Source organism: Gopherus flavomarginatus, chromosome 5 (genome assembly GCF_025201925.1).
Source record: "Gopherus flavomarginatus isolate rGopFla2 chromosome 5, rGopFla2.mat.asm, whole genome shotgun sequence".
Lineage (NCBI taxonomy): Eukaryota > Metazoa > Chordata > Testudines > Testudinidae > Gopherus > Gopherus flavomarginatus.
The window spans coordinates 7,458,237-7,468,749 of NC_066621.1; the positions used below are offsets into that span (position 1 = coordinate 7,458,237).

At 48.3% G+C, this 10,513-nt stretch overlaps 1 protein-coding gene across 1 annotated transcript; it reads right to left on the reverse strand.

Moving 5' to 3' along the window:
- Positions 1 to 9,072: 9,072 nt before the first annotated feature.
- Positions 9,073 to 10,017, reverse strand: LOC127051402 (olfactory receptor 1019-like). Its single transcript, XM_050953665.1, has one exon. It carries the CDS (start codon positions 10,015 to 10,017, stop codon positions 9,073 to 9,075), a length of 945 nt encoding a protein of 314 aa, XP_050809622.1.
- Between the last annotated feature and the right edge of the window lie 496 nt (positions 10,018 to 10,513).

Here is a 10,513-nt window from a genome sequence, read left to right on the forward strand (position 1 = left end):
GGAATCCACCCACAACTGCCCCAAGGACGGAGGAGGGGGCAAAGGACCGAAGAACAAGATAGCAACAAGCCGTCATTGCTGTGCCATCTGCGTGACTGACTATCACTTCACATGAGAGATCAGTGATTGATTATCACTTCAAACGTGAGAACGAAGCAAACCCTATAGATTTGTATGAGGACGAATCAATATAAAAACAGAATTCTTTGAGGGTGTCAACAAGAGTGTAGACAAGGGTGATCCAGTGGATATAGTGTATTTGTGCTTTCAGAAAACCTTTGCAAGGTCCCTTACCAAAGGTTCTTAAGCAACATAGACAGTCATGGGGTAAGAGGGAAATCCTCTGATGGATCAGAAACTGGTCAAAACATAGGAAACAAAGGCTATGAATAAATAGTTAGTTTTCACAGTGGAGAGAGGTAATTAGCGTGGTTCCCCAGGCAGGGCCGGCTTTAGCAAGTGCGGGGCCCAATTCGAACAGTTTCGATGGGACCCTGGCAGGGATGACTTAAAAAAAAAAACAGCCTTTCATTTCTTCCATGTATTATTTACATGTATTATTTACTTTCCATGACTGTATACATAATAACAAAATTATATATTACATACATTACATCATATTGTATATGGCTTTTTTCTTACTCCCACTTGGGTACTTTCTACCAATATCTCTTGATCTCTTACCCATATTGATAGAAGTCACCACATTCTAAAAGAATATTAATTATAGATTTTCACTTTCATATTAGGAAAATAATTTATGTTTCGATAGTTGTACAACTGATTTTCTTCAATAATGTTTATTTTATGCCCCCTCCTTCCCCCCAGCACCGCCCGCCTCTCAGAAATAAACCCTCCTTCCTCAGCACCACCCTGTTGAAACAGCTGTGGGCCAAAGAGGAAGGTTGCGGGGTGGGGAGAGAAATGGCACACACAGACAAAAAGAAATATTCCATTCTATTCATCTGAAGAAGTGGGCTGTAGCCCATGAAAGCTTATGTTGAAATAAATTTGTTAGTCTCTAACGTGCCACAATTACTCCTGTTCTTTTTGCAAATACAGACTAACATGGCTGCTACTCTGAAACCTGGCACACACAGGGTGACCAGATCACAGCAGTAAAATAGGACCCGCCCCCTCCCCGCTCGGCCCCACCATCACACCCCTCTTCACCTCCTAGTCCCCCGCTGGCTTGCTGCGTTCCTCCTAGTCAGTCCCCCACCCACCACTCACCGCCTTTCACTTTCTCCCTCCCCTGCCAGAAACCCCCATGCCTGCCCCTAGAACCCCTGCTGGCTCACTGCTCCAGGGCCGCCCGGGGGGGGAGGGCAAGTGGGGCAATTTGCCCCAGGCCCCGGGCTCCGCAGGGGCCCCCAAGAGAACGGGCGAGGCTCCCGCCCTAGCCCGACTCTGCCTCTGCCCCTCACCCAGAGCCTCAACGGATCCAGCAGTGTCCCTGAACAGCAGTGCACTGTGGCTCCGGCGGGACTCCTGAGCTCCCAGCCCCGGCCCCTTACCATGTGGTTCTGAGCGGGGTGGAGCTCAGGAGCACCGCCGGAGCCGTGCTGCACCGCTGTTCAGGGACACTGCTGGATACAACGCGCTAAGGCTCCGGGTGAGCAGGGCGCCAGGGGTAAGGGGCCGGGGCCGGGGGGGTCGGCTAAGGGGCAGGAAGTCCTGGGGACAGTCAGGGCACAGGGAGGAGGCAGAGGTGGTGGGGGGGCGGTCAGGGGACAGGGAATGGGGGGTTTGGATTGTGGGTGTTCCGGGGGTTTGTCAAGACTCAGTGGGGGGGTGGATAGGGGTGGGGGCAGTCAGGGGACAGGGAGCTGGGGTGGGGTCCCGGGGTGGTGGTGGTGGGTCTCTTGGGGATGGTGAGGGGGCAAGGAACAGGATAGGTCAGGGATTCTGAGGGAGGTGGGCAGTTGGGGGGCAGGAAGTAGGGGAGTCAGATAGGGGGCAGGGCCAGGCTGTTTGGGAGGCACAGCCTTCCCTACTCTAAAGCTCATTCAGCAGTTTGAGGCTTGCAGAAGAGCCAAGCTGTTAGCTTTCCATTAGGGCTACCATCCGTTTTACTTCTCAAATGCCAAATTATAGTCTATATTTAATTTCAGTGCCACAGGGAGATTCATGTCAGGGGAGAGTAGCTTCATTTAAAATTAGCCACTGGGGGAGGGATCACATGAGAAGAGCAATATCCTACACCACCTACCTCCTTCCTGACCTTACCAAGGGAGACACCTTCCCCCCACCCCCAGGCATTCCCTGAGGCTTCAGAGGATTTAATTCAGTGGTTCTCAAACTTTTTTGTCCTAGTGACCCCATTCACATAGCAAACCTCTGAGTGCGACTCCCCCGCCATACACTGAAAACACTTTTTTGTATATTTAACACTATTATAAATGCTGGAGGCAAAGCGGGGTTTGAGGTGGAGGCTGACAGCTCACGACCCCCAGTAATAACCTTGTGACCCCCTGAGGGGTCCCAACCCCCAGTTTGAGAACCCCTGGGTTAATTTAATTTTAGCATCCTGTGTCCATTCACATGCATGTGCTATTTGAACATGTCAGTTTTCACAACATAGGCTCATCCTAGATTCTGGAAAAAGCTCAAATGCTCAGTTCGTGGAGTATGTACATAAGCTATACTAAAGACAAACCCACAGTAACCGTCTCCAGTTTGTGAGGGACCTCATGGAGCCAGTCTCTAGGAAACAGATAAATGCATGGAGGCTAAGTCCATTAATGGCTATTAGCCAGGATGGGTAATGAATGGTGTCCCTAGCCTCTGTTTGTCAGAGGGTGGAGATGGATAGCAGGGGAGAGATCACTTGATCATTACCTGTTAGGTTCACTCCCTCTGGGGCACTTGGCATTGGCCATTGTCGGTAGACAGGATACTGGGCTGGATGGACCTTTGGTTTGACCCAGTATGGCTGTTCTTATGTTCTAACCTAAATGAACCCAAAGTTATGGAGACAGATATGAGTCAAGAAAGCCAGCAGAGTATGAGAAACCTGGAAAAATCTCTGACTGGATGGGCTCAGGCGTTTGGTCACAAGCTGAGGTGGTTCAAAGGTTTTGGATCTTTTTAAACAGAATTTTTTAGTGTTTCTTTAAACAATCAAACACAGCAAGCAGCAAACATTTGGCTGCACACTTCTGCACACCCCAAACCATATTCAGGCTTTGGCAGACTAATTTCAGCTTTTTAATTAAAAAAAACCACAACAAATTTTGAAGGAAAGCAGACATTGTCCGTGATTTTTTTTTTGCTTTTTAAAAACTCCTAGTTTTCGATCCAAAAAAAGTTTTGACGGAAAATATTTGTCCAGCCCTTTCAATGAGCTTTAGTGTCTTTTAGCACTAGCTGATGCTGAGAACCAGCGATACCTTGTAAAGAAGTTTTCTCAAAGCTGGATTTGTGCCGAGATGCGGAAGGTTTATTTTTCCCAGGGCTGCCTCTGGCAGGGAGCAAGTGGGGCAATTTGCCTAGGCCCTGCAGGGGCCCCCACGAGAATATAGTATTGCAATTTTTTTTATGGAAGGGGCCTCCAAAATTGCTTTGCCCCAGGCCCCTGAATCCTCTGGGTGGCCCTGCATTGCTCGCCTCTTTGCTCACCTGCCACTTGCCCACCCACTCTCCCCCAACTCGCCACTGCACCGCCCCACCCTCCCCCGAGTGTATAGCCTCATTCAGAGACCCAGGGGTCACTATATTACTGCACACAGCAGTTAATGCAGTTGTAGATAAATCTCTGCATTATGCATTTTTGTATAACTTTTACATGACTTTGTATTGAACCTTGGTAATATGTTATAGGGGGCCCCTAAGGCAGTACATAAGGTAAAAGAAAAATGTCTTTTTGCTAGAAGTAGAATAAGATCTTTCCTCCACTTTAATCAATTGCCCTATTGAATGAATGAGGTGTGAATGAGGTGCACCTCCAGACAGCTGCAACCCTTGGAGAGGGGCTGGAAGCCAGACCAAGGAGCTTTGCCCAGGGCTGAGTGGGATGGAATTTGGGTACTGGGTGCAGGCTCCGGGCTGGGGCACGGGGTGGGGTGCAGGAAGGGTGGAGGGGTGCAGGCTCTGGGAGGGAGTGTGGAGTGTGGAGGGGTGGGTGCAGGCTTTGGGACGGAGTTTGGGGGCTGGAGGGGGGTGCTGGGGGGAAGGAACTGCAATGTGGCTTCCTTCCTCCCCTGATGTCCCTCACTATAGCCTCAGTGGGGGATGGAGCTGCCCCTTCCCCAGTGTTTACAGGAGTAATGGCTGGGGTGCAACCCAGTCAAACTGTGGTTTTACTATTTCGCTGATGGGTCACTTAAACCCCTTACAAACTCCTTCCCGGCTCTCTCACTCCCCTTTTCTACTGGGCTTGTTTGATCTTTTCCGCTGAGCCAGATGAAAACCGCAAACTCCAGTGAGAGCAACAGGCTGGAAGATTAGACTGAACCCACCACCCAGCCTAGTCCATCCCAGAGCCCAGGACTGAGGGCAATATCCCCTCACCCCCAGGCCACCTGCTTCCACTCCTGGCCTCTCCCAGTGATTCTGTGTGGCTGCATCGGGTGGGATTTCAAGTGGACCTCCCCCAACCTCCGGCTAAATTCACCCCTGTTTTGCGACCACTCTGCACCAAGAGCACCTTCCTTCCCTGCCCTAGAGCTGCTGGATGGCTAGAAAGCTGAGCTGGGCATTTGATTGATCTAGAATATTATCATGACCCTCCTCAAAAAAACCTTAATATCCACACAGCTTTGGGGGGGGCTATTCACCCCCCCCAAAAGCCGGTCTATTTTATTGTTGCAGGGTAAAAGAAGGAGCCATAGTTTAATGGAAATATTCAGCCCCTACAGTGGTCTTGCAGCAGGGAAAGCAGAATTGATGGCAAGGGAACTGGTTTGGATAGGAGCCCTAGTCCCCTTCCTTTGCAAAATAATTTGGAGAGGGAATCAGATCACGCCGTGCCTCAGTTTCCCCTTCTGTGGTGGGGTGGGGGAGAGATAAAAATCTCAGCCTGCCGTGCCATGTTGCAGACCTTTCACATTCTCCTCTCTTGCTGTATTTGATTTCCTCCTCCAAACCTCCCTTTCCTCTCACCTGGAGTTCACAGCACTAAGTACCAGCTCGGGGATTTTTTCCTGGGTTACATTACATGATCCCAACTTTAGTTTCGAAGCAGATACAGGCAGGCACAAACTCACCCTCAAACAGCAACACCACAAAATCCACAGAACCAACCCAATATTACAAACCTACAGGGAATCACAGGGTCAAACATTCACCGTTGGAAGCCCCAGCAGCTGCTCACGTAGGTGAGGTCCACTGCAGAGATTCCTGTCTCCCACCGGACCAGAAGCTCCCTCGGTGTCTCCCCCAGGTGAGTGCTGGGGGGAGGGGAGGGGAAGGAAGGCTGCAAAACAAGTGTGCCTTCTCCCCCCTCCCCCTTCCCCCTCCTGACCTGCAACAGCCCCGTCTACCTCAGCCCTCTGCCTGCCAGCGTCTCTCGTTGCCTAGCAGCAACAGCTGCTGCTTCCGGGAGACGCAGAACTTTGCTTCCGGGAGACAGCGAGCGCGGGGCCCCTTCAGGCTCGGGGCCTGATTCAAGGGAATCGGGCAAATCAGCCTAAAGTTGGCCCTGTCCCCAGGGGTCTGTACTGGGACCAGTGCTTATCATATTCAGTGATCTGAAAAGAAGGATAAACAGTGAGGTGGCAAAGTTTTCACATGATACATGACTCAAGATAGTTAAGTTCAAAGCAGTCTGTGAAGAGTTATAAAGGGATCTCACAACACTGAGCTACTGGGCAATAAAATGGAAGATGAAATTCAATGCTGATAAATGCAAAGCAATGCACGTTCGGTTGCATAATCCAAGGAGCAGCTTACATGCCAGAGGCTATGCGTGAACAGCCCAGGAGTGGGGGTTCTCACAGCAGAACAGGGTAAGACTGGCTCCCAGAGTCAAGGATTGGAGTGACTCATAGATTCATAGATTCTAGGGCTGGAAGGGACCTTGAGAGGTCCCCTGCCCTCATGGCAGGACCAAATACTGTCTAGACCATCCCTGAGAGACTGTCATCTAACCTACTCTTAATGTGATATAGCAGACCACCAGTCCAGATAACACCAGAGGGGAATGTCACAGTATGGTCCCTGGGGTATTTACTGAACGGACACCATACAAGAACATTAATGATCAGCGTGTTACTGGCTTTCCAGTAAAACTTTACACAACACATAGCAGATATACACATAGCACACTTTATGATATTAACAAATTGGGGGAAACTGAACAGGTTAGGCCAGTTGAAATTCAACACCAGATACCAGTGAGATGCTTGCCCTCTAGCACTGGGAGGCTGCTAGGGTCACACTGTCACAGCGAGAGGCACTGCAGAGATGTCTCTGGGGGAACTCAGGAACTGGGGTTCATTGAATATTGTCTGCAAGTCAAGGTTGGGACTGGCAGAGTCCTGAAGTGTTTGCTGGCCAGGCAGACAGATTGGTGTGTCATAGAATCATAGAATATCAGGGTTGGAAGGGACCTCAGGAGGTCATCTAGTCCAACCGCCTGCTCAAAGCAGGACCATTTCCCAACTAAATCATCCCAGCCAGAGCTTTGTCAAGCCTGACCTTAAAAACCTCTAAGGAAGGAGATACTACCACCTCCTTAGGTAACCCATTCCAGTGCTTCACCACCCTCCTAGTGAAAAAGCTTTTTCCTAATATCCAACCTAAACCTCCCCCACTGCAACTTGAGACCATTACTCCTTGTTCTGTCATATGTTACCACTGAGAACAGTCTAGATCCATCCTCTTTGGAACCCCCTTTCAGGTAGTTGAAAGCAGCTATCAAATCTCCCCTCATTCTTCTCTTCTGCAGACTAAACATTCCCAGTTCCCTCAGCCTCTCCTTGTAAGTCATGTACTCCAGCCCCCTAATCATTTTTGTTGCCCTCCGCTGGACTCTTTCCAATTTTTCCACACCCTTCTTGTAGTGTGGGGCCCAAAACTGGCCACAGTGCTCCAGATGAGGCCTCACCAACGTCGAATAGAGGGGAATGATCACGTCCCTCAATCTGCTGGCAATGCCCCAACTTATACAGCCCAAAATGCCATTAGCCTTCTCAGCAACAAGGGCACACTGTTGATTCATAGCCAGCTTCTTGTCTACTGTAATCCCTAGGTCCTTTTCTGCAGAACTGCTGTCTAGCCATTCGGTCCCTAGTCTGTGGCAGTGCATGAGATTCTTCCATCCTAAGTGCAGGACTCTGCACTTGTCCTTGTTGAACCTCATCAGATTTCTTTTGACTCAATCCTCCAATTTGTCTAGGTCCCTCTGTATCCTATCCCTACCCTCCAGCGTATCTAGCACTCCTCCCAGTTTAGTGTCATCTGCAAACTTGCTGAGGGTGCAGTCCATGCCGTCATTAATGGAGATATTGAACAAAACTGGCCCCAGGACCGACCCCTGGGGCACTCCGCTTGATACTGGCTACCAGCCAGACATGGAGCCATTGATCACTACCTGTTGAGTCTGATGATCTAGCCAGCTTTCTATCCACCTTATAGTCCATTCATCCAGCCCATACTTCTTTAACTTCCTGGCAAGTGTCATGGGATCATCGCACAACTTAGCAGCAGCAAAGCTCTCACTTGCTGGGGCAGAGGGGTAACACAATGGCTTACAGTTCTGTGTGTCCTGAAAAGAATGCTACAGTCAGACTGGCTCCTGTGTGCTTCCAGCTCCTGTATGACTTTGTGTGTGTGTTTTCCCTTTACCTCAATAGATACACTCTATTAGGCTGTTCATGTGCACCCAGTCCCTCTGTAGCTTGCACGGATGAGCATCCTTTTCTGTCTATTATAGGAGTTTTCAAAGTTGTCCATATTTTCTGAGACATACTGTCATGTGAATGCCTCCTCTTCCATTTGAGATCACTCAAACGATGCCTTTTCTATTCACAATCATACTCACCACTTCCTATCTCATTCACAACTCCTCACCTTCACAGTGACAATCACCTGACATCCCAGCAGTAACTGAACTGACAGCTCAGTCATGCTCATGGCAGAAGGAAGCTTAAGTGGATGACTGTAGATAGATTGTTCACTGGAGTTAGAGGTGCAGGGAGGAAGGGAGATGGGGTAATAGCTGGAGAGACAGGTGGGCTCAAGGGTTGTAGTTTTGAGCATAGACGAGACCAAAATGTGTTTCTGTCTTGCTGCGAACATGCTAGAAGAGGTTAAGAGGTTAAGGGTATAAACCTGGATGTAAGGAAAATTGATAGCTAGGAGGGGATTGGATAGGTTGAGATAATAGGGCTGTGATAAGAACATAAGACTATATCATAAAAACATAAGAATGGCCACACTGGTCAGACCAATGGTTCATCTAGCCAGGTGTCTTGTGTGCCACCAGTCACCAATGTGAGGAGCTTCAGCGGGAATGAACAGATGAAGATATAAAGCCATTAATTGGTTCCAGTTCAGAATTTCTCCCTTATCACACAAACACAGCAACCCTCACTTCACACACGAAAGCAATGAGACAGGATGTGCTGCAAATAAATAGCAAAATAAGAAAATAATTGTGCTTTATTAAAAATGAACAATGTTTCTGCTCCTCATCTCAACATGGAAGAGTACAAGCAGGTGAAACCTACTGATGAGTGTGGTGCTATAGATCCTGTTCTGGCCCGGTGGCCCCAATCAGCAGAGGAGATGAGGCTGTTATAGCCGTAGCTAGAGAATTTTGGTCCTTCAGCTCTAGCTGCACATGCTTTTAGCTGTGGGGGTAGCTGGTTCCATCCCCACTGCATTGAGAAAGATGGTGGCCATCACGCAGGGATAACAGAACAGTTCAAAGGCAATTTGTTCCCTAACAGGAGGTGGCCTTGGTAGGCAGAATCCTAAGTGTAGGGATACTTGTCCCCATTCTAGTTTTCCCTTCCCCCAGAATCACACCTGGTTTCTTACTCTTTGTGATAGAAAGACCAAATTCTTTAATAAGCCAGTTATTCCCTACAGGGTAAGGAAGGTGGGGATTGTTATCAGGTCTGTAACTTATGTCCCTATAGAGGATCCCTTCCTCCGTACTATCCTCTTCAGGGCATCCTTCACTTCCTTATTTCTCAAACTGTAGATCAAGGGGTTCATCATAGGGATCACCACCGTGTAGAAGACAGCAGCTACTTGGTCTTGCCCTTCAGAGTAGCTGGATCTGGGCCTCAGGTAGATGAAAAGGATGGTGGTGTAGAACAAAGTGACAGCTATCAGGTGGGAGGTGCAGGTAGAGAAGGCCTTGTACCTGCCCTCGGTAGAATGGATCCGCAAGATGCTGATTAAGATGTACATGTAGGAGACAAAGATGGTGATGAAGGAGCAAAGACCAATCAAGGAGGAGATGATAAAGAGCAGGACTTGGTTGACCAGAGTGTCAGAGCAGGAGAGCTTCAGTATCAAGGGCACATCGCAGAAGAAATGATCAATGACATTGGAGGTGCAGAAGGGGAGACGAAAGGTGGTGTTGGTGTGTATTAGACCATTGGCGCAACCCACCAGGTAGGAAGCCACCACTAGCCAGATGCAGACCTTCCGGGACATGAGAACTGGATATAGCAGTGGGTTACAGATGGCCACGTAGCGGTCGTATGCCATGGCAGCCAGTAGGAGACACTCCACAGTGGCAAACACAGCATAGAAATAAAACTGGGTGGCACAGCCAGTAAACGAAATGGCTTTCCTCTCAGCCAAGAAATTTTCCAGTGTCTTGGGGACCACAACGGTGGAGTAGCAGAGATCTGAGAAGGACAGGTTACTGAGGAAAAAGTACATGGGGTTGTGAAGGCCAGCGTCTAGATGGATCAGGGCAATCATCCCAAGGTTCCCAATGAGGGTGATGATGTAGATACCTAGGAACACCACGAAGAGGATGAGTTGGGTCTGGGGGTCATCTGTGAATCCCGAGAGGATGAATTCGGTCACTGTGGTGTGATTCCCCCCAGCCATTTCTGCAGGTGTCTGGTTGGAGAAAGACAGAGACTTTGTAAAGAGACACACTATTGTATTAATCTCAGCTGTCACATTCAAACCATCCCTGAATTCTCAGAAAGTCTCAACGTCATGGGAGATGCTGTATCCAGTTTTGGGGCACCACTAATTTTAAAAACAATAAGAATGACTTGGGGTTTCTGTGTAATTATTTATCAGTACTATATGTTAACTAGAGCTGGTTTGGAGTTTTTCAACAAAACTTTCCTTTTTGGTTGGAAAATTGTAAATTTTTCAAAACTGAAACTTTTTGCAGAAAAAAGCTGGTTTTGACAACTTTCTTGACTCAACATAATTTTAAAAAAAAAGTTTTAAAATTGTCACTGTGTAGCATTTTGACATTTTCCAAACAACAGCAAAAATCCAATATTCTGGTTTGAAATTACTTTTTCTTTTGACAGTAAGCTAATTATGGTAAAATAATATTACAAAAGTGGTCAAAATCTAAATGAGA